The sequence below is a fragment of the Nerophis lumbriciformis genome, linkage group LG08 (assembly GCF_033978685.3).
Source record: "Nerophis lumbriciformis linkage group LG08, RoL_Nlum_v2.1, whole genome shotgun sequence".
Taxonomy (NCBI): Eukaryota; Metazoa; Chordata; class Actinopteri; order Syngnathiformes; family Syngnathidae; genus Nerophis; species Nerophis lumbriciformis.
This window is the reverse complement of record NC_084555.2, coordinates 35092133-35115871: the sequence shown is the minus strand read 5'-3', so window position 1 is coordinate 35115871 and position 23739 is coordinate 35092133. Positions and strand designations below refer to the sequence as shown.

The window sequence follows — 23739 nt, the reverse complement described above, 5'->3', positions numbered from 1 at the left end:
ACTGAAAAAAAAAAAGAATTTTGTCAAACCTCGACTGGACACAGTTTGAGTGATCTGGCTCTCAAAGAGGTCGGCCTCTGCTCCAGCCATAGCCGTGTCCTTCTTCAGACAGCGGTTTAGTTCCATATGGAGTCGGTACTCATCCTCTTGCTGCATGGGTCGACTCTTTCTGTCCTTAGGCCATTCTCGTGCACCTTCATGTGAAAGCAAAGATCAGTTTACACCAGCTACATTCAGCGACATCTTGGATCAGTTTCATCAACAGACGAGTACTGACCTTCACTGGAAAAAGCTCCAAACAGGTCCAGAAGTAGATGCACTTGGCGCGGTGACAGTAGAATAAGCAGTGTATCGACGTGACCTGCGACATCAAGCTGAAAGGCAAAAAAAGATTAGGAGTCATGTCTATAAATATCACTTCCCATATCTAATTACCAAACATTTTACAACAGCAATGGTCGACTCACCTTTGCTCCAGGCATGGCTAGGTTGTTTTTTAGTGTAAGGGACAGCTCAATTTTACCGCAGAGACTCCCAACTTGCACAGGTTGAAAGGGCGCAGTAGAGGCCAATGTCTCGGTGAACTGTGGATGAGGCTCGTAAATGATTTTGGGATTCCAGCTAGGTGAGAGTTTTGGCTCAGTCTCCTGCCAAACAAGCACACAAGAATATATTTTAATAGTGGCAGCTCTACACCACTTATTCATGTTAATATTGAAAATACAAACAGTAGGAGGGGGTGAAGATTTAAAACCAGCTCGAGAAACATCTGAGAATTCATCCCAAAATATGGTGATGCCTTCCATCTGTAGCTTTTTATGAGCGAATGTGGTTGGCTGATGCACATTCACACTTGAGCTTTCCTCTCCTGTTTCATCAGAATAAAAAATCCTGGAAGAAAAACAAGTAAAAAAAAAAGGAGGTCTAAAAAACAAAACAAAAATACAACGCGTTTTGAACCAGATGACCTCCTTTACATTTACTGCACTACAAAGACATACCGGGTATGCCATTTTGCTTGAAGTAGCGTGTATAAAAGCAGAGCAACCATATTTATCAATTATTCAAAAGCCTTGCAATAAAGCAGTAGAAGCATGTTACTTCTCAGCAGTGTATGTCTAACAAAATTTGAAATGAGGAGTACGTTTTATCATAATGTTGAACATATATACATTTAATCATACATACATACAAAGCCAGACAATCTTCAAAAGAATGCTCATATTTTCTATATTTCCTTTTTAAAGTTGCTTTGGTAAATAAATATTGTCTCCACTTACTTGTTGATGCGAATCTCAAGAGCAATTCCAGTTTTGGAATTTTCTGGAATGTGTTCAACCCTCAGCATTGTATTCAAAAATGTCACTTTCACTCTTCTCAGAACTATAAGAGATAACCAACATATAATACATTCGTGCACATGTAAGAATCTTATATTTCTCAGGAGCAAGTGTTTCATGTCCAGAACCTGTTTCTATAGTTTCTGCAAACTTTTCCAGTCCTTCAAATGGCTGAAAGCTCTCCCCCATATCATCTGTGAGTTTCTGGCTCAGACACTCTTTAGCCAGTTGCATGCTGCTCGTCATGAAGCTGGACCAGTACATGGGCTCAGTGCCAGACGCTAAAAAAAAATTAGCCGGAAGGTGAGGCATGATGTGAAACCAATGTGAAAACAACATATAAATCAATAGATGATCTAAAACGATCTTACCTAGTCTTGGCCTTGGTCTAAACACCATCTCCAAACCTTTGACCTCGAGGGCACAGTTTTCCTGTAGCAAGGCCGCCCACGGGACGGTTAGTGAAATAGTCTGAATGAATCCTGCTATGATCTCAAAGGGAGCATCTGCTGTCTCTAGGAGCTCATTTAGAGACTGAAAACAAGAGACAATGTTGACTCAGATGCTAGAGAATACAATTACCGTACTTGCTGGACAAATAAAATCAACATACCCATTTATCCAGTGGCACTTGTGCCAGTGATCCCGTGCCTTGATATAGATCTAAACTGAGTTGATCCAAACTCAGTTTTTCTTGAAGAAAGTTGCCAAGGTACCGGTGCAAGAGGTACCTGCATGCCCGCTTTTTAATTGACTCTGAAAATGGCCAAGGCATCTTGACTCAAGTGTGCGTAGTGCAAAAATAAAGGAAGAAGTGGGGTTTTTAATCTCTGTGCCCAAATGTGAATGTCAAATGGTTATGAATTAAGCACGGTTATTTCATCCTGTTGACAAGTCAAAAAAGATGAGCTCAGACATCCTTCACATCCCACAATGAGGGACTTTTCGGAGGATGAGGATCTGAGAAGACAGTGGTCTGACTCCTGTTTACTGCACCTATAGACAGAAACACATGATTACACAGACAGTTTACATCAAACACAAACAATATTGGTGTTATGATACTGAACTTAAAAGCCTATCGTGCAATGTTCCAGCACATTGCCCTAAACAAACGTCAGAAATAACAGTACAGAACAGTTATTCTTCTTAATGACCCACTTTGCCTATCGGGAGGGGAGAAACGCACTTGCGAAATAGCTTTTAGCGTGCCAACAAGCTGCTAGTCATGAGCTGTGTCGCAGAGCTGTCACGGCAGGAGATGCGCTTAACTGCTCAGGGGGACAAAAGGCATGTCATTTGTTAGCCGCTGGGCTAGCAAGTACAAGGCTACCAAGCTAGTTAGCCAGCACATGAAGAATCAGAGAGCCAACATAAGCTATGGTTTACATGTATCTAGTTAGTTGGCTAAAATACGCTGTACAGGTCACACTATTATCCTAAACAAGGCAGTCTCGCTAAGTCATTACATATGTGAACAAAGCGAGTTAATATACAGGTGAATAAATTACCTTGATAATGTGTTGTTTACAAACACTCTCATGACTCCGCACGTCCTGAGCCTTCACACTCCCCGGATGGTTGACGGTAGTTAGGTTGGAGTAGCAGCAGCGAGAGATATAGTGTTTTTGAATGACGCCGTCTGATTCGTCTACCCAAACTTCAGTCAAAAAATAAACCAATTGCATCGCGCTTTAGAACACTTCCGGCTGCCCCTGTTACACATGTGGGCGGGACCCAACCAGCTGCGTCATAACAAGGCGAAGTCATGCAGCACACTCACTTAATCTGGGATTGTTTTAACGTAGTTATTTACAACTCAAATACACTAGCCTGACACTTTGGAGCTGAGGTTTTGGTAAGTTAAAGAATCAAAAGGTTTCCCATCACGAGTAAGCGCAACCCGTCCCTACGGAGAGCTTATAGTGGGCGAGAATCTTCCACGGAGGAACACAACCAGCGAGGAGGTGAGAAAAACTAGCGTATTAAAAATACTGCATTTCACCATTCAATTGCAATTGAATGAAACCTAAATATGGACCTCGACACATTCATGACGAAAACTCGTTCACTTGTGGCCTACACAACGTGGGGTTGTTTGCCAGCTGCGAAAATTGAGAAATTAAGCAAAAAGTAGACATTTTAATAAGATAAACGTCGTAATGTGGTACCCAAACGTTAGTAATTGCTTTAAAGTTGCCGTAAAGCAAACTGGTATATCGGCCAACTGTTACGTTCATGTTACCTCGTAAATGAGAGAAATCAGATGGTAATGACGTCAGATACGATAATCGAAATTCTAACTGTACAGAATTGAATACAAGACACCTCTTTTTCAAGACCCAATTTTGGAAAATCTTTTGAAGACACCATTTTAATGAAAAAGAAATCAGATTTCTTAGCTGTTTTAACAGTTTTATGACTCTGCTTCACTGATGAGATGGCGACTTGTCCGGGGTGTGCCCCGCCTTCCGCCCGATTGTAGCTTAGATGGGCTCCAGCGCCCCCCGCCACCCCGAAGGGAATAAGCGGATGGATGGATGGATGAACTTTGCTTCATTGATCACCATCGCCATCAGATAGGGTTGTGTTTCCACGTGCGGTTCGGTACTGTGGTCTGGTTTAACCTGATTATTTTTATTCTGGATGCAGCGTACCTAAATAATATGATCCTACATAAGAGTTACAGATTATAACCAGTGTTGAAGCTGTGTTATGATATGAGCCCATGGATACCTTCTAAATGGGGTTACATTATTCACATTAACTTGCTGCTAAATGTTAAATCTGCAAATAATACATCCATCCATCCATCCATTTTCTACCGCTTATTCCCTTTTGGGGTCGCGGGGGGCGCTGGAGCCTATCTCAGCTACAATCGGGCGGAAGACGGGGTACACCCTGGACAAGTCGCCACCTCATCGCAGGGCCAACACAGATAGACAGACAACATTCACACTCACATCCACACACTAGGGCCAATTTAGTGTTGCCAATCAACCTATCCCCAGGTGCATGTCTTTGGAGGTGGGAGGAAGCCGGAGTACCCGGAGGGAACCCACGCAGTCACGGGGAGAACATGCAAACTCCACACAGAAAGATCCCGAGCCCGGGATTGAACCCAAGACTACTCAGGACCTTCGTATTGTGAGGCAGATGCACTAACCCCTCTGCCACCGTGAAGCCCCGCAAATAATACAAATATAAATAATTATTACACATCCAACCAAGAAAACATTTTTATTAAATTATCATTAGAATATCTTACTTAAAGCTGCAAAGAAAAAGAAAATAAAATCTACTATTTCCAAAAACACAACAAAATGAACAATTACTGTATAAAATTACATAACATCCATCCATCCATCCATCCATCCATTTTCTACCGCTTATTCCCTTTTGGGGTCGCGGGGGGCGCTGGAGCCTATCTCAGCTACAATCGGGCGGAAGGCGGTGTACACCCTGGACAAGTCGCCACCTCATCGCAGGGCCAACACAGATAGACAGACAACATTCACACTCACATTCACACACTAGGGCCAATTTAGTGTTGCCAATCAACCTATCCCCAGGTGCATGTCTTTGGAGGTGGGAGGAAGCCGGAGTACCCGGAGGGAACCCACGCAGTCACGGGGAGAACATGCAAACTCCACACAGAAAGATCCCGAGCCCGGTTTTGAACCCAAGACTACTCAGGACCTTCGTATTGTGAGGCAGATGCACTAACCCCTCTGCCACCGTGACGCCTAATTATTATGTTATGTAATTATAAATAATTACATAACAATAAAATAGAAATTCAGTTAACTTATATTAAAGCAATTCATCAACCAGCATCACGCATTTTGCGTTGGTGTATTACATAAACGCAAAAGTAAAATGTGCTAGATACAAACTAACAGCTGGTGTGCAGGACATATACCTTGACACACATAAGACAAGACAACTTGTTTGAAAAATGATTATAAAAGGTATTTCTCACTCTAACCAGCCATTCCAACGACATTACAATGGTACACAAGTGTCGACAAAAATGAACAGGAGTGTGTATTTTGATTTTATAAGACAACACCAGCTGTTGATAAGAGCTCATGGTTCAAGTCTTGTGTTGACTGTTACATTATTCTCGTCACTGCTGTGACTCATTTATTTTTTTTATTTTTTACAAGGGATGGAAGTGGACTGCCAGCCCGAGGAATCCATGGTGTCAGCTTTTGAAGATGACTGCGTGTTGCTTTGCGACGTCAAGGACATGAGACTGGAAGCGGAGGCTGTGGTCAACGATGTCCTTTTTGCCGTGATCCAAATGCAGGTGTCCAAACACCTCAACAGTACATCAGAAGTGGCCTATATAAATGTGGAAACTAGAGAAGGGAACCGCTTTTGTCTGGAGCTGACAGAAGCAGGACTGAGGGTGAGATAGATTTGTGCTAATTAAATAATGAATATGGTGATGAGTTTAAAACCATGTCCCCACAAACACAGATATTTAAAAAAATTACGAGTGTAGTTGGAAAACGGTCCACACGCAAACGCACAAGACAGCTGTCATGCACATTTTGTCCAATCAGAAGCCCAGAAAAGTAGCCACAGTTGATTCGGTGGCTTTACGCCTCTCTTGATGTGATCAGGTTTTTTGCTTCTGTTTATCATATACTGGACGTACAATGACATGTACATTATCTTTAAAATCAGCGCACACTTACACAGAGCCCAGGAAAGTGCGCAAAAGTGCATGTGCAGTTGCACTTAATGACAGCCAACACTCGTGGAATTATAACTCATTTAATCATCAATATAGTGATATATTACATGTTATTACATATTACATTACATGAAGTGTGCATTATCTTTAACCCCCGTGCACACTAACAAGAAGCTCCGGAAACATCTTGAAGGTTTTTTAAGAGCCTACAGCACACATGCCCTGCTGCACAAAATAAAACCAACTCTTGTGGGGATATATTGATATATTACATGTGCAATGAAGTGCACATTTTTCATTAACATCAGCATACACGAACAAAGAGCCCAGAAAACATCATGAAGCTTTTATTTAGTCACCCAGGTGCGTTAAAAGCCCACGCACCGTCGCACACCCATCTACTGCTGCACAAATGGAACAAACACACGTAAGTAAACAACTTGATAATCTGTTGTTAAATAAGGGTTCAAAACTTGAGATAATGTCATACCTTTGTTATGATACAAAGAAAAAAGTCTTGCTTGTCAAAGTTGTCCCATCACCTGGAGGTCCGACTGGGATCTTATCCAAAACACTGTCATTGGCGCCGGCGGTAGTGCCGCAACATAAATGGAAAGTGTAGAAGCAGCAGTGTCCATTAATGCCCATTTTGATGTCTTCTCATCAATGTAGAGTGAAAATAGCAGTATGTTTACGTTTAAACATACAATACATTCTCTGAGTATGTTTAAAGTCAATGGTGTTTACTGTTGTACGGCGCGAGCCATAAGTGTCTGTTTAAGCCATCCTCAAAGACATGTTGAGGACAGAGTTTTGAAACTCTTCACCCATGCCAAAAAAGTTTGTGTTGACATGGCCTAAGAATCACTTGTTGGACTGGCAATGAAGGAAGACAATGACAGCGATTTAAAGAAAAAGGCAATGTTTTTAGATTGGTTCTTATGTCAAGTAAGGTCATAAGATTATTTTTTGGAGGGCTAAGTAAAGTCATATATACCATGACTGAGAAATGTTGAGATGAAGAATTCATGTTCACGTTTTAGCCTTCTGTTTGCCAAGTCTTTGTCCAAATAACTCTGGTATTTATTATTTATTTGTGTTTATTTTGTCAAGTAATCAAAGCAGATATTTTGCTTCATGACACAAATAGTCATCATGAGCAGTATTTAATGCTTTTGTGGGTAAATGGCACACATACAAGATTATTTCACTATATTATTAGCACAGTAAATGTGTTTTTTGTACGGTTGTTTTTCTCATTAAAATATTATTACCATTCAAATATTTTTAATATATGCTGCTTAAGATCAAAACATTGGCACTCCAACTGTGTTATCAACTCCCAAAGTTGATGTAATAATTTTCTAAATTCCTAACATGATTTCATCCAAGGAAATATTGTGCTGAAATCCACATTTTCTGGTCTTTAATTCTCAAAAAAAACTTTTCACTGGATGACCACAAACAAAAGTCAAAGACTTAACTACTGACCTATTTATAAATGTATATCATTCGTTTAGAAATGATCAAAATAAACAATATTTCGGTGACCCACCACATTGTAACTGCATGTACAATATAACTAATACAGCTCTATATATATTCATATGTAAGTTATGAAAAATATACAATGCATCCAGAGATAGAGGAGCGTTGATGTATTTTATAATGCATATGTTTTTTCATGATAGTGGTGGTGACACAATCAGGTGTTACTGTTTAGTGTGTCTTAAAAACTTTGCATTGTGCAAAGTTTATGGCTAGGCTAGGATAGACTATTAATCCCACAATTGAAAAAGGATATGGTTGTAGTACAACTACAAAAAGTCCATAAACATTTGGTAAAACACTAGAAAACAAGAGGGAAACATTACAGAACACAAAGGACATACAATACATTAAAGGTAAAATAAAGTAAGTACATTTATACAACACTTCTCACAGAGAGCTCAAAAAGTGCTTTACATGGTAAAATACAAATCGTACAACCAAAACAAGCATACGACATGATGTAACAGAAACAGCAAAATGAAATAAATGTGGTAGTCAAAAAAAAATAAAAAAATACAATAATAAAAAATGTTTATTGAATATTACTGGAATGCACGCTTAAATGTTTTCTACTGCTTTTTATAAATGTCAACAGAAGGTTCAGCTCATAAAAGAGTGTTGCACCATTTAGTGGCAACTGACTCAAGGCTATATCACCTTTACTTTTTAATTTTGTACGAGATACAAAAAGCAGAGCACAGAGCTGATGCAACCAGCTGCTACTTCAGCGGCGCCATTACTAAATACTATGAAAAATGAGCAATAAATCATACGTATTGTGCACATACGATTGCACCATGCATAGACAAACAACAAAACTAAATTTTAACACCCACATAGACCACGGTGGCCTCTGCAGTGCTTCATGCCATCGTCGGTGGTGGAGGGTCACAGCTAGAGACAGGATAAAACCCAACCAAATAACAAAGATCACAAACTCTGTCCTAGGCTGCCCACTATCCCCCGGCCAATGTCCTGTCCACGCGGAGAATCTGTCTCCGGAGACCTAAGTGCTCATTGAGCTCCATGAAGCTCATCCATCCCGATGCTTAACGCTAGCTCCGCATCCCCATCTCCTCCGGTCTCCCCACGCAGACTCAGGTGTGGCAGAGCGCCAGCAGTTTCCAAAAAAGAACCAAAAAGCACAGCAGAAGTCACAAAAATGCTGGCCCCTGTTGCGCAATCTCGAAGGGGCTTGAACCAAAAGGCAATAAAACGCATGAAAACAAAAGAGAAACATACAAAACACAAATGAAAGATACACAAGATTGAGTAGCGTCAAATCTGATTGTGGTGGGCCATATGGGAAACACTGGGTCTGTCTAAGCACCTTTACAGTACTAAGTTTTTCTAATAAATGTTTTTTGTTCATGCAAATAGGTGGTGGGCTACGCTTTTAACCATGTGGACGAGGACCTGAACACACAGTATCACGAGACAGTGTACTCACTACTGGACACCCTGAGTCCAGGCTACAGGGAAGCCTTTGGGAATGCTTTGCTCCAGCGACTAGAAAACCTCAAGCAAAATGGACAGTAAATGCGCTCACAAAGCTGCAGAAATGTTTGGTCACATCCAAGAATACAGAATGGAATGTTCAACAATTCACTACAATAGGGGGTGCTATCCCTATCAATCCTGCTTTGTTCCATATCACCCAATGACTGACTACATGGTAGTTCATACCTAACTGGTTGGCTGGCTGCTTGGGCTCGATTGAAACAATCTGCTGTTGACTTTGCTGCGGAAAAAATGTTCAGCTTCTCATGCTGCATATTTGCATCCGTGCAATTCTGCATCTTTTGTACTATGGCGTTGCAGATGTGATCCGAGTTTGTCAGCTGTTCAATTTCTTACAATGGGCCTATGGGCCAAAACTGAATTTACTTCCTTATTCTGACTGTTTGGTTAAGGAAGTACAACATACCTTTATCTACTTTACTCAAAGACATTTCAAGTTGTAATAAAGCTAGTCTGAAGTTGATCTGCATAGCACAATGCATTGAATGACCATTTGGCATTTAATAGTGAAATGTGCTTAGCTAAGTAAATTTCTTGCTTTAAAAGCTGAACTTTATAGTGCTGATGTTGTCATTCCTTGTTGCTGGCCTTTGTGCAGACCAATGACGTTTCTGAATCATGCGTTTGTGTGTAATAAACCACTAAAACAGTGACTAAAGTGAGTGTGGAGTAAGAATAAAAAGGTAATTAGACATGTTTTTGGCATTTCAGTCATATTCACAAGATGAAAATAATTCTTTATTTTTACCATTTCATTAAAAATGTCTTAAGTTTGTGTCCCACAGCAAAGATAGCAAGAAGTTACAAAAGTGTTACTGTAGCATCCAGAAATGTTTGCAGTGTAAAGTCAGACTAAATAGCAGCCATTAATACATTTGCACCATATGAAATGTGGCTTCTAAATTAATGTTGACTGCAATTTTGTCCACGGCCACAACTTTAAACAGAAAAAAGGTGTTGTGCAGTCAAACATGGCAAAGAGATCCATCCATTTTCTACCGCTTGTCCTGTTCAGGGTCGCGGGGGGTGCTGGAGCCTATCTCAGCTGCATTCGGGCGGAAGGCGGGGTACACCCTGGACAAGTCGCCACCTCATCGCAGGGCCAACACAGATAGATATGAATCATAAAATCAATTTGGTAAGTGAGTAAAACAAGAACTTTCGTGTAGAATCATTATTGTAGTCATTATTTTTACTAGTCACATTCCCTTAAAAAAAACAACAAGCTGTGCAGATCTCCTAATTGACAATCTGTACTGGGAACTTGATGCAGAACAAATCTTGGTTGCTGTCGTCTCTCAGTTCCCACTCCACTACGAGCTTAATCTAGAAGTTGGATGAAGAAAAAGGCAAAGTGAAACGGGTGCACTTTCAACTGCCAAATGATTATTTAAAAAAAAAAAGGAAGTCGAAATAAACTACTGCCTAGTTTCAGAACAGTCAATTTCTAAGGTAAAGAGAAGTGGGCTGCATTTTTGTAACCACCACAAACAAACAGCTTAATTACGCAATCCATTTATCACGAGGATCAAAAAGATATAAATCAATTTAAAAATAAATACTCAATAAAATGAAGCACCATTACAGATATATACAATTTATAAAACAATTACAAAAAACATTTGGTGGAAAGTTGGAAACCACTGCAAATGGGCTTCATTGCCAGCTAAAGGACTAGGATGGAATAATAAATGAAACATTTTTGTAAGTGTCGTTGAAACTTACACTTAATATTTTTGTTTTAAGGGTTAATATTTTTTTGTTGAAAATGATTATGGTTGTGAATTCATGTTACATTTTTTGTAAATAAGACATATTTTGTTTACTATAAAAAGGGCAATTTATTTCCTTTGTTACACCGCTATTCTCGCTAGGTTTTGGTTTACTATTGGAAGTTGCGAGACCTGCACTCGCCCAGACATGCAAAGGACTTTGAGCGAGCCATCAGCAGCAGCAAGAACATTTAGCTGGCTGAACAAGTATGCACAAGACTGAAATAGTTGCTGCCCAAGAACCTCCGAAGTGGCAGGCGGCCACGAGTTTTCACGGCTTAAACCCAAGTAAAGAGCCCGTCTTTAAGAAGCCGTGCCTGTGTTGTCATTTCGGAGCCACAGTGAAAACTCGCCCAGCCCAGCGCCGGTGAGAAGCACGTTAAGACGACAGCAGGTGCAGTGGGTGACGGTACCGTGGTGCGACACCAGAGGGCGCCATTACCAAAGCTCATCACACACAAGCAACCAAGCAATGCATGTATAAGGTTATAAGAATGAGTACAGTGGAAATTAAGAAAGGACAGTGCTAAAGGAAAAACGAGTGGTTTAAGTCAAGTTTAAAAGGTCCACTATAAGTTTCTACAGCATATTTGTCAAAAGTTACTTGATTTTTACTGTATCTCAAAGTGATGCATTGTTGTTGAATTAAGAGTTTGTGCATTTTGCTTAAGGTCGAAACAGCATTTTAAGTTTCTAAAAAGATATTTATAAGTTAAAGTCCAACTAAGCAAATTTGAAGAAGTATTTTTGGAATTTAAACAGTGTGTTAACCAAACGCTAAAGATGACTGACAAAGATAAAGAAGAGTTACCACTTAACGAAGTTGCAGAACATGATGAAGTGCAAGCTACAGAACAACAAACTGTTCGTAAAAGTGAAAGACTAAGAACATTAACCGAAAAGGGTAAAGAGCTTCAAGAGGAGAAACTAAAGAGACTCCAACACAAATATGCACTTGTTTTTGAAAAATGGAGATATGAAGCAAGATTGAGCAGAGTAATGCTGAGAAAGGAAGCTTCAGAAAGTGAATTAAAGGAGTTAATCAATAACATAAACATCACTTGTAAAGATGTGCAAGTCGTTTATGACCAGATACGTCAAATACAATCTCCTGAAGCAGACATTAGACGTAAAGTTGATGCATGCACGTCATTCTCCGGATTTATTGTCAACAGAGCTGAGAAATGGCTTGGAGGAGACATTGAGGATGACGAAGAATCGTGGCCAGATGTCAGATCATGCTTAGGATCTGAAAGTTATAGATCAAGGTCAATATCACAAAGGTCCAAAAGTGGTTCAGGACAATCCTGCTCACAAATAATAAAAAGAATGGAAGCTGAAGCTGAAGCAGCTGCATCTCAAGAAATACTAGCAGTAATGGACGAGCAGGAAAAGGAAACAGCTGAACTACAAAAATTGGAACTTGAGAATTTTGCAAGGCAACAAGCAATAGAAGAGCAGCGTAGAAAGATCAACCGCTTGGAAGAAGTTAAGAAAATGAATGCTGCCAAAGCTCGCGTAAAGGTTTACGATGAAGTTGAAAGTACTGCTGAAAGTCGAAGTTTGTTACACAGTATGAAAGCAGCGAGTGAAACCAAAGCAATCCCTATCACACCAAGCACTCCCTTTCAAGCTATAAACACAACCCAAGTCTTTCATGCTACAAGCCATGCGTTTGCTCCACACATTCAACAAACTCCTATCATACAAGCAAAGGCCACAGGTCAAACACTCAAAGCATCAAGTCCACCATTCATCCCTCAAGACACACAAGTTCAAATGGTTGTAACGCAACCACAGTCAAATTCGGATATAGTTAGCATACTAGCAGAAGCAATAAGTGCAAATCGACTTCCAACTCCAGAACCTGCATTGTTCACTGGAGACCCACTAAATTTCAAAGACTGGCAGTTGTCATTCGAATCCTTAATTGAAAGAAAGAACATTCCCAAAAATGAGAAACTTTACTATCTCAGGAAGTATCTCGGTGGATCTGCAAAAAGAGCAGTAGAAGGATTTTTCCTATTAGGCACAGATGAAGCGTACGACTCAGCTTGGAAAGTGCTGGAAAAGCGTTTTGGAGATCTGTTCACCATAGGAAAATGCTTCAGAGACAAGCTTCATGGTTGGCCGAAAATAAGCTACAAAGATGGAAGTGAGTTAAGGGAATTTGCTGACTTTCTTGGAAGTTGTGAAGCTGCGATACCACACATAAAAGGTATTAGAAGTTCTCAATGATTGTATGGAAATTCAGAGACTCTTGTTGAAACTTCCAGATTGGTTGACTACAAGATGGAACCGCACAGCCATGAAAATAAGACGAACAAATAATGGAGAGTATCCATCCTTCCGCACGTTTGTGGAGTTTGTGTCTATGGAAGCTGACTTAGCGTGCGATCCCATAGCCTCAATGCAAGCACTCAAAGGTTTGGACACAAGTAAACCCAAACATTCACGCAGTCAAGTCATTCAAGCAAAAGCGTTTACTACAAACTCAAGTCACTCAAAAAGCTCAGGTCACACAAATACTGTAACCTGTCTCTTCTGCAAAAGGAATGGCCACACGCTTAATAAATGTTTCAAGTTCACGGAAAAAATGGTTCAAGATCGTATCAAGTTTGCACAGACAGAAAAGCTGTGTTTCGGATGTTTAAAGACTGGACATCATTCAAAGAAGTCCGATAAAAGGAGCACATGTGAGAAATGTCAAAGGAGACATCCTACATGTCTGCATGACGACAAGTTCATGGAACGTAAAAAGGCAACAACTGCAAAGAGTGAAGATAACTCTCAAGACAAGGTAGACACTAAAGTCACAAAGGATGAAGACAAATCTACCGCAATCTCTAACAGGGTAACTCAAGACACCTCAAGCACATTGACATCCTCTATACTACCTGTCTGGGTCTCATCCACAAACCACCCAGAGAAAGAAGTTCTAGTGTATGCGCTTCTCGACTCACAGAGCGATACATCTTTCATCTTGGATGAAGTAGCTCAAGATCTCAACACAGATAAAAGCAAAGCCAGTCTGCGGCTATCTACTATGTCCGCCAAGTCAACAGTTATACCATGTGAGAAGCTGGTAAACCTTCAAGTCAGAGGATATAAGTGGGTAAAGAAAATCATATTATCACCAGTCTTTACTAGAGAGTTTATCCCAGTTAACAGGTCACATATCCCGACGTCTGAAACCGCTTTGAGGTGGCCTCATCTGGAAAAGCTAGCAGATAAGTTACCACTAATGCTCGAATGTGAAGTTGGCCTTCTTATCGGCTATAACTGTCAACAAGCCCTTCTACCAAGAGAAGTTCTTGCAGGCAAAGAAAACCAACCCTACGCACAGCTAACCGATCTCGGCTGGAGCATAGTTGGTTGCTCGTCTCAAGTCCACAATCACAATGATGCCATCGGCACAAGTCACAGACTCATTGTGCGTGAAGTAACTCCTGTGTCACAACCAGCAGTTGAACTCAAACAAGAAGTGCGTTTTGTATGCAGAACTCAAGTAAAGGAAGTCAGTCCTATTGATGTGATTAAGGCTTTGGAATCTGACTTCTCTGAGCATGCAACAGACGACAATCCAATTTCTCAAGAAGACATTTCGTTCATGACAAAGGTGACAAAAGGCATACGACAAAAGGAAGACGGTCACTACGAACTTCCACTACCATTCAAAACAGACAATCCAAATCTTCCAAACAACAAACAATATGCTGAACACAGATTGTCTTCATTGGAACGTAGACTCAAAAGGGATGAGAAATACTACAAGGATTATGTCAAGTTTATGGACGACATCATAACCCACGGAGACGCAGAAAGAGTCCCAGTACAAGAGCTGGATAACACGACAGCGTGGTACACACCTCACCACGGGGTTTACCACCCCCATAAGCCTGCAAAGATCCGCGTGGTTTTTGATTGTTCTGCCCGTTTCCAGGAAACATCTCTCAACGATCATCTTCTGACTGGACCAGACCTCACCAACGCACTGGTCGGAGTGTTATGCCGCTTCAGAAAGGGTCCCATTGCCTTCATGTGTGACGTGGAGAGAATGTTCCATCAATTCTATGTTGTCAAGGAACATCAAGACTACCTGAGATTTCTCTGGTGGGTCAAAGGTGATTTGAACTCCGAACCTTCAGTGTACAGGATGAAAGTGCACCTTTTCGGGGCAGCTTCCTCTCCCGGATGCTGTAACTTTGGACTCAAACATCTCGCATCTCAAAGTAAAGACAAGTTCAGCAAAGAGACTGTCAAGTTCATCCAAAGAGGTTTTTACGTTGATGATGGACTTACTAGTGTAACGTCAACAGCCGAAGCCATAAATCTGGTTGAAGAATCAAGAGCACTTTGCAAGACAGGCAAACTCCATTTGCATAAGTTTGTGTCAAACAATAAAGAAGTGCTCGAAGCAATTCCCCAAGAAGAACAAGCTCAAGCCAAAGACCAAGACCTGGCTCTTGGAGAACCCCACGTTGAACGCGCACTCGGAGTACAATGGTGTATCGAAGCAGATGAATTCCAATTCAGAGTCCAAGTCAAAGACAACCCGTTGACAAGGAGAGGGGTGCTCTCGACAGTTGCATCAGTCTATGACCCCCTTGGGTTTGTCGCCCCATTCATACTGATTGGAAAGCAAATACTCCAAACGTTGTGCAAAGACAAAGTAAATTGGGACGACGATCTCCCAGACCACATTCTACCATGGTGGGAAGCATGGTTGAGAGACCTGCCCAAACTGGCAGCTCTGAAAATCCCACGAAGTTACTCACAAGACAGCAATGTTGTACAGTACGAGTTACATAACTTCTCAGACGCAAGCCTCGAAGGTTATGGCGCATGTTCATACCTCAGAGCAATAAGTAAAGAAGGAAAAATCAGTTGTTCACTAGTCATGGGTAAAGCGAGAGTTGCACTGACTAAACAAACCACCATACCAAGACTCGAACTATCATCAGCCGTGACTTCAGTCCGCAATGCAGATGTAATCAAGCGAGAACTGGAAATTGAAAATCTCAAGGAATATTATTGGTCAGATTCACAAGTCGTATTGGCATACATATCCAACGATGCAAAAAGATTTCACACATTCGTCGCCAATCGAATCCAACGAATAAGACAAAGCACAAGTCCTGAAAAATGGCAGCACGTCAGCTCAGAAAACAACCCTGCTGATCATGCCTCAAGAGGTTTAAGTGCAACTCAGCTGAAAGAATCAAACTGGTTGTTAGAGCCATTTACGGTTTCTGTCCGTCAAATGTATGACGTCATTAAAGGGGTTGGCTCAAGGCCAAGTGCCAGTCTACTTAGGGAGGGGCTGGGATCTTGCTCAGGTGTTGCTGAGTGGAGGCGCAACAGTTTTTGACTGTGCCAGGCTATGATTTGTTTGTTCCCGTTTATTTTCCGTTTTTGTTACCAAGTGAGTTTGATTTACGTGACTGTATATTAATAAATATGTGTGTTAAACATGGACACAATTCTGGACATCAATTATTAGCCAGCTGCACACGTCTAAACTAGCTTCGGTTATATTCGGCAACCAGTAGCAGTAATAGTATAGGACTTTACCGCTACACTTAGTCAAAAACTACCTCATCGGAACGCGAGTTGTTTATTAGGAAGCAACAAGCTACGAGGCTCGTTTTGGAAGAGGAACGCACGGGCCGCTGTCAGCGTTTGTTTGGTGATCGGCGGCGGAGGAAACTGATCGGCGAAGCGGCGGAGACCTTCTGCAATCAAGCTCTGCATCGGCAGCTACGAGTCCCACTGGAGAGCTACAGGGTCGCTCATTGGGGACAGCAGCCAGCAGCAGCAGCAGATCATCCCACCGAGCCAAGCAGCGCGCGTGCGTGCAGTGCGTGGAGGAGGACGCGGAGCAGCGTTGAGCCCGTCCTACACTTGTGTGGTATGTTTTAGCGGCGCGCCGACATAAACAAAAGCAAAACGGCCGTTATTAAAATGTGTGCACACAAATATTGAAAAAATCCAATGCATTGGTGACTATTTGACTTGACTTGCGCGCGGGTTGAAAAACTTTGACTTTTCCAAATGGAGGAGGAGGGAGCACAAATGTGCGCTGACGAACATAAACAGCCACAGGAGGACAATGTGGCTGAACGTGACAATGTTGGGCAAGGGGTTGAAGGGAAAAAACGTGTGGTAAAAATGACACCCAAAGCTCTAGGTCACAAAATTGAAAGTTTGCAGGGGGAAAGAAAATCAAAGTTGCAAAGACTATCAACGCTGAAAGAGGGGGTCATTGCCCTGTTAAATGACGAAACACGTTCACATGAGCTAAGGGAGGAATTTAGCAGGTTTATGGGTTTTTATCATGAAACCAGAAGAGTGCACAAAACTTTGTTGTCTCTGTTGCCAGATGATGAGTGTACTAAACATGAGATATGGTACAAAGCAAAAATGTTGAATTTTGATGGTTTTATTGACAAGGTTGACAGGTTGATGTATTCTCAAAATGATGATGATGACAATGATGATGATGATGAAGTTATAAATGATCGTTCTGCTGTTGATGGTGTTGAAAATGAAAGTGTACAACCCCACGACAGCATTTCAAATGTGCAATCCAATGTCTTATCAAAGCTCAATAATTCCGTATCCTCAAACAAAAGCAAAAGGTCTTCCACTTCTTCTGCTCGCATAATAGCAGAGGCAGATAAGGCAGCACTTATTGCCCGTGCTATTGCTCTAAAAGACATTCATGCATTGGAGGCGCAGGCAGCAGCTCTAAAGAGGAGACAAGATGAGCAGGCAGCAGCTCTAAAGAGGGAACAGGAGGAACAAGCAGAGGCCATAAGGAGGAAAAAGGAGCAAATGGAGTTGGATGCTCAAATAGCATCCCACAATGCTAAATTGTCTGTCCTCCAGGAAGCCAGTGTTTCTGGCAGGAGCAAAAAGTCTGATGGAATGGAGTCCTATTATAGACAAGAGACAAAACTGAGAAAAGTGCCTGCACAGCCTGTACAACAACTTCATCAGTCTGTTAAAGCTGCTCCTTCAGAGCTTCACACAGCCAAGAATGCCCCAAACAAGGTTCATTCACACCCTCAACCAAACAAACCACTTCGCTCATCAACTTTGGATCCTGTGGAAAACCAATCAAGGCAACATTTACCTCAAGCAGCTCAATCATTTCAAGGCAATAACACAATACCAGGTGAATTCCACACTATATTACAAAGGCAAAATGAAATGATGGCACTCCTGGTTCAAGCACAAACCTCCCAATTACTTCCACACAGACACATTCCGGTTTTTGAAGGTGACCCATTGCAGTTTCAGGCTTTCATAAAAGCATTTGAGCATTGTGTAGAGGCAAAAACCAATGATTGTGGTGACTGCTTATATTATCTGGAGCAGTTTACTAAAGGACAGCCGAGAGATTTGGTGCGCAGTTGCCTCTATATGCCTACAGAGAGAGGCTATGCTACAGCAAAACGCCTACTAAGGGAACACTTCGGAAATCCTTCAAAAATAACAGCAGCCTACCTGGACAAAATCATGGTTTGGCCAAACATCAAATCTGAGGATGTAAAAAATCTCCAAGCTTTTGCACTCTACTTGCGAGAATGCTCCAATGCGATGGAAGAGCTGCAATACTTGGACGAGCTCAATATTCCAGCTAGCATGAAGATGCTCATACAAAAGCTTCCTTACAAATTAAGGGACCAGTGGAGAGGGAAAGCAGCTGACATTGTTGACACACAAAAGCGACGTGCTTGTTTCATAGACATTGTGAAATTTATTGAACAGCAGGTCAGAATTGCTTCAGATCCTGTCTTTGGTGACATTCAGGACATTCCTCAAAATAAAACAATAACCAAACCCAAGCCTATGCATCAAAGAAAATCACAGTTCAGAAGAAGCAGTTTCGCAACTCAGGTGGCAGTTGCCACTGAACCTAAATCGGATCCACACCTGGATAAGTTTGTTAACAGAGGCATCTACTTCTCCAAGACAAACTCTATTTCCTGTCTGTATTGTAAAAGAGAACATGCATTGGAGCACTGTCCAATGCTGGGAAAGAAGGCGCACAGGGAAAAGCTTGACTTTTTAAAAGAAAAAGGCCTGTGTTTTGGTTGCCTGTGCACAGGGCACCTGAGCAAGAGTTGCGACAGGCGCATCACTTGCTCTTACTGCAACAAGACACATCCCGAAGTGTTACATATTCACAGGAGGCATCTGGAAAGTGGAGGAAATAGCCATCTGCCAAAAATAGAAGCAAAGATTTGCACTACATCTTCAACTTGTGGCCATACAGGGGCTGGCAACTATGGAATTTTACCTATCCTGCCCGTTCAAGTGAAGTGCTCAAAGGGCAGCAAGATAGTCCAGACATACGCTTTCCTAGATCCAGGAAGCACAGGGACCTTCTGTTCTGAACAGCTACTGAACAGGCTGAATACAGAAGGCCGAAGAACAAGAGTCCACTTGCGCACCATGGGGCACAGTAAGGCGACCCCTAGCAGTGTTGTAAATGGCCTGAAAATCTCTAATCTTGCTGGCAGTAAGTTTTTTGAGCTTCCTGATGTGTTCACTCAAAGGCAGATGCCTGTGGGTACTAACCATCTGATCAGTGAAGCAGAGCTAGATAAGTGGCCTTACCTCAAAGGCATCAAAATCCCTCGACTAACTGCCAACGTGGATCTGTTAATTGGTACCAACGCCTCCAAGTTAATGGAACCATGGGAGGTGATTAACAGCCACGGAGACGGACCCTATGCTGTCAGAACCCTACTGGGGTGGGTAATTAATGGGCCAATACAAGGCAACAACCAGCATAATGGGAGCCCCACAGTTACTGTTAACCACACCATCGTTAACAGGTGGGAGGAACCGCTTATCAACCAGAGCATTGGCGGAACACGATCAGCCCAAAAGTCCTATGAGTGGACTCAAAGCTTCCGCATTGAAAAAGAGGAGCAAGAAAAGCTTTGCAGTGGGAGAAAAAACTTGCTTTGGAAAAGGAGAGGCAGGAGAGAACATGGTTTGGCCAAAAAGCAGGAAGAGCGAGAGCAAGCTCTGGCCAGAGAGAGATCTCTAGAGCTAGAAAGACAAAGAGGCTTGGAGCAAACACTTCTCCAGCAGCAACACGAGGAGAAGGAAAATAGTGAAATGGAAAAGGCAAGACTCAACGTTTGGAAGCAGAAAGAAAAAAGGATCTGTACTCAAAGAGAAGATGGAGGCAGAGTCTATATCGCTGACCTTTTTTGGAAAAGGTGTATTCGCGAGTATTTACCGTTGCTACAAGAGCGACAAAAGTGGACAAATGAAAAAAGAAAGACCAATAACAAAGATATGCCTTCTTTGTGAAGGTATGGACTAAAATATTTGCATTATTTCAAAAGGGAACATGAAAACCCCCCCAAAAAAAGGGTTTTGTTTTGGTGTTATGGCTCTATTTGTATGTATTTATTTTTAATTCAATTGCTCTGTTCATCACGCCAGTAGCAATTAGGGGCTGGTGTGTTAGAGCCATTTACTGTTTCTGTCCGTCAAATGTATGACGTCATTAAAGGGGTTGGCTCAAGGCCAAGTGCCAGTCTACTTAGGGAGGGGCTGGGATCTTGCTCAGGTGTTGCTGAGTGGAGGCGCAACAGTTTTTGACTGTGCCAGGCTATGATTTGTTTGTTCCCGTTTATTTTCCGTTTTTGTTACCAAGTGAGTTTGATTTACGTGACTGTATATTAATAAATATGTGTGTTAAACATGGACACAATTCTGGACATCAATTATTAGCCAGCTGCACACGTCTAAACTAGCTTCGGTTATATTCGGCAACCAGTAGCAGTAATAGTATAGGACTTTACCGCTACACTGGTTAAAAGGCCCAGATTTCCTTTGGAAACAAGATATTCCAGTCAATGAGGAAATGGTGGGAGAGATCGAAGAAACGGATCCCGAACTCCGTAAAGGTCACACGCACACAACACAGTCAAAGGAAGTAAACCCAGTGCTAGAGCATTTACAGAAATTTTCCGATTGGTCAAGAGCAATAAAGGCCATCGCCAGACTCAAGAGATTCATCAAAGAATATAAAGGTATCCAACAAAGAACGAACAAAGTCACAGATCTTGAAGAGAGAAAGGATGCAGAAGTGTTCATCATCAAGCTAGTGCAAAGAGAAGCTTTCCCTGAGGAAATAAAGAAAATCCGATCTCAAAAAGAAAATTCTCTACACAAGCAAAACAGACTAATACAGTTGAATGCTTTCCTGGACAAGTCAGATGTTCTCAGGGTGGGAGGAAGATTATCCCAATCAGCCTTACATCATGATGTGAAACATCCCGCAATTCTTCCCAAAGAATCTCACGTGTCAGCCCTACTCGTCAAACATTACCATGAACGTGTACATCACCAAGGAAGAGGCATGACTACAAATGAATTGCGTGCAAATGGAATATGGATCTTAGGATGTGGAAATGTTGTTTCATCGCACATCTACCGCTGTGTTAAGTGTAGAAAATACAGAAAAGCTACAAAGGTCCAACAGCGACAGAAATGGCAGAAAGTTTCAAGAAACCTGCAAGTAAATGATATTGTGATCATACAGGATGACAACGCTCCAAGATGTAAATGGAAACTAGCTCGAGTGATAGAAAGTTTGGAAAGCCCAGACGGCAAAGTTCGAAAGGTGAAGTTGAAGACCAGTGAAACCACTTTTGACAAAAGGAAACCACTGACGAGACTGATATACCTAGAAAGACCTATTCACAAAGTCGTGACCCTACTTGAGACTGACTTACACAGTAAAACAGACTCTAACCAGGATACTTCTTAAAAAATCACATTGAGAGACAATGAGTGATTTTGGTGGGAGTGTAAGTGTCGTTGAAACTTACACTTAATATTTTTGTTTTAAGGGTTAATATTTTTTGTTGAAAATGATTATGGTTGTGAATTCATGTTACATTTTTTGTAAATAAGACATATTTTGTTTACTATAAAAAGGGCAATTTATTTCCTTTGTTACACCGCTATTCTCGCGAGGTTTTGGTTTACTATTGGAAGTTGCGAGACCTGCACTCGCCCAGACATGCAAAGGACTTTGAGCGAGCCATCAGCAGCAGCAAGAACATTTAGTTTTCACGGCTTAAACCCAAGTAAAGAGCCCGTCCTTAAGAAGCCGTGCCTGTGTTGTCATTTCGGAGCCACAATTTTGTTGTTGGCAAGATTATGCCAATCTAATATTTGATGTATGTGTGGATCCAAATGCTAATTAAAAGGGTATAGATTATGGGTTTTCTTATTTAGGGCACAAGTTTATCAGCAAATAATGCATGTAAAATTTAGAAATAGTGTGTAAAATTGGCAGATAATTGGCTTATGCTGAGGGGTCTTTTACCCACAACTATGTCCGTCATTTTGCTACAAGAATAGGTTGCAACTACTGCATGCATTAGTAAATATTATTTGATAAGGTACAGCTGTATACAGATTTCCCACAGAGTACATGTTAAAAGGTGCAGCATACAACAACTAGCATGTTACATATAGTAGTTTAAGAGAACATATTTAACCAATATATGCACTATGTTTGGCACAATTAGAAGTTAAGCTTGGTAAACATTGCAATTTGTGGCAAAAAAAAAAGGATGACTGGCGTTTAAGCTGTCAATCACAGCTGTCATGCCTGTAGTCATGCTCCTACTCTGTGAACAAATGCAATGAACCCTAGCTTTTGGATACTGCGAGTCATAAGACTAACTATAAAGCCAAGGAGAAGCCTGAGCTTGAAAACTAACTGTATTGCAACTATATTCAAATGACTTCATTTTGGTTGATATGGTACTTAATATTTAGCCTTACCGCAGGATACTCCGTCTTGACCGGCAGAGCGTTCACGTAGCAATAGCCTTCCTGCTTCTGGATGGGACACTTGATTCCAGACTTGCAGCCATCCTGGATGGGGATTGGGAAGGGGATGGGAACTCCGGCGATGACGCCATGGACTAAAGCTTTGCTTGTCTTGCTCACCACAGCTACCACCAACCAAACAGAGTTAGAGAGATTAAAAGAGGACTTTGTGGAAAACATACGTGAATAAGCATCACTCACCACTATTGAAGGTCACATTAACACTGTAGGACTGTCCTTTGCGGAGTTGGCAAGGCTGAGTGGCACAAGGGTTAATGTCCACAATGGTCACTTTGCCTGAGGATGAGCCTGAAGACAATCAAGAGATAAGGTTGACCTTTTAAACATTCCAATGTTTGTTTCTACTGAATCCTTGAGTGATTCGACTTGAACAGCAAACTTACCACAATCGATGTACTTGACTGGATCCGCACAGGTGAGTCCCATTAAGCACAGCAAAACAACGGAGCCAGCTCTTAAGTCCATGTTGATTTTCCCTTTAGACCACCTAAAAGAAAGAACATAACAGATGTTGTCAAAGGGCGCGCTGCGGCTTTAAAATAAAGTTGGCACACGTTGTTCAATATTGTGACCACTTGACTTCTCTTCTATTGAAGTTGAACGAAACACCAAAAAAATAGTATCAACATAATTACCCTCAAAATTCACTTCAATTACATTATCGTTAAGAAAATAGAGACATCAAAAAATTACCCTGTGTAATGTATGTCCGCTTGTTTTTGCAGTGACGAACTGTGGCGGATCACAGCCCAGTACTTTTTATTTCCTCCTATCACGAGATCAAAATGACGCCTAGTTTAAAAAAAGTGTACCCAACATTTAGTCTGAAAGGATAAGTGTTTAGTCAAATGAATCGTAATAAATTGAAACAAAAGAATATAAAAAAATTGTGTTATTAAAAAGTCACCTGAATCTAAAAATTTGACGTTTTTTGTTTTTAGAAAAAGGT

The 23739-nt window shown here is 41.4% G+C and overlaps 3 protein-coding genes across 4 annotated transcripts in view; 1 reads left to right on the top strand and 2 right to left on the bottom strand.

The window, feature by feature from the left end:
• The window catches only part of atg2b (autophagy related 2B), a 31306-nt gene extending 28386 nt beyond the window's left edge, over window positions 1-2920 (bottom strand). For both annotated transcript variants that reach the window (XM_061968768.2, XM_061968769.2), the window contains exons 1-9: window positions 2852-2920; window positions 1954-2336; window positions 1712-1874; window positions 1469-1621; window positions 1281-1383; window positions 729-891; window positions 468-647; window positions 278-374; window positions 30-194 (exon numbers count right to left, since the gene is read on the bottom strand). In XM_061968768.2, the coding sequence (XP_061824752.1) occupies window positions 30-194; window positions 278-374; window positions 468-647; window positions 729-891; window positions 1281-1383; window positions 1469-1621; window positions 1712-1874; window positions 1954-2115 (1186 nt within the window). In that variant the 5' untranslated portion in view covers window positions 2116-2336; window positions 2852-2920. The remainder of the gene's footprint in view (window positions 1-29; window positions 195-277; window positions 375-467; window positions 648-728; window positions 892-1280; window positions 1384-1468; window positions 1622-1711; window positions 1875-1953; window positions 2337-2851) is intronic.
• Window positions 2921-3069: 149 nt separating this feature from the next.
• gskip (gsk3b interacting protein) lies at window positions 3070-9767 on the top strand. The gene is made up of 3 exons (XM_061968767.2): window positions 3070-3307; window positions 5510-5754; window positions 8977-9767. The coding sequence occupies exons 2-3, from the start codon at window positions 5512-5514 to the stop codon at window positions 9133-9135; spliced, it is 402 nt and encodes a 133-aa protein (XP_061824751.1). The 5' UTR covers window positions 3070-3307; window positions 5510-5511; the 3' UTR covers window positions 9136-9767.
• Window positions 9768-9833: 66 nt separating this feature from the next.
• On the bottom strand, window positions 9834-23727 carry LOC133611713 (NPC intracellular cholesterol transporter 2-like). Its single transcript, XM_061968766.2, has 5 exons — window positions 23484-23727; window positions 23174-23277; window positions 22971-23078; window positions 22722-22894; window positions 9834-10443 (listed from the first exon to the last, which is right to left on the bottom strand). Exons 2-5 carry the CDS (start codon window positions 23253-23255, stop codon window positions 10357-10359), a joined length of 450 nt encoding a protein of 149 aa, XP_061824750.1. The 5' UTR covers window positions 23256-23277; window positions 23484-23727; the 3' UTR covers window positions 9834-10356.
• Between the last annotated feature and the right edge of the window lie 12 nt (window positions 23728-23739).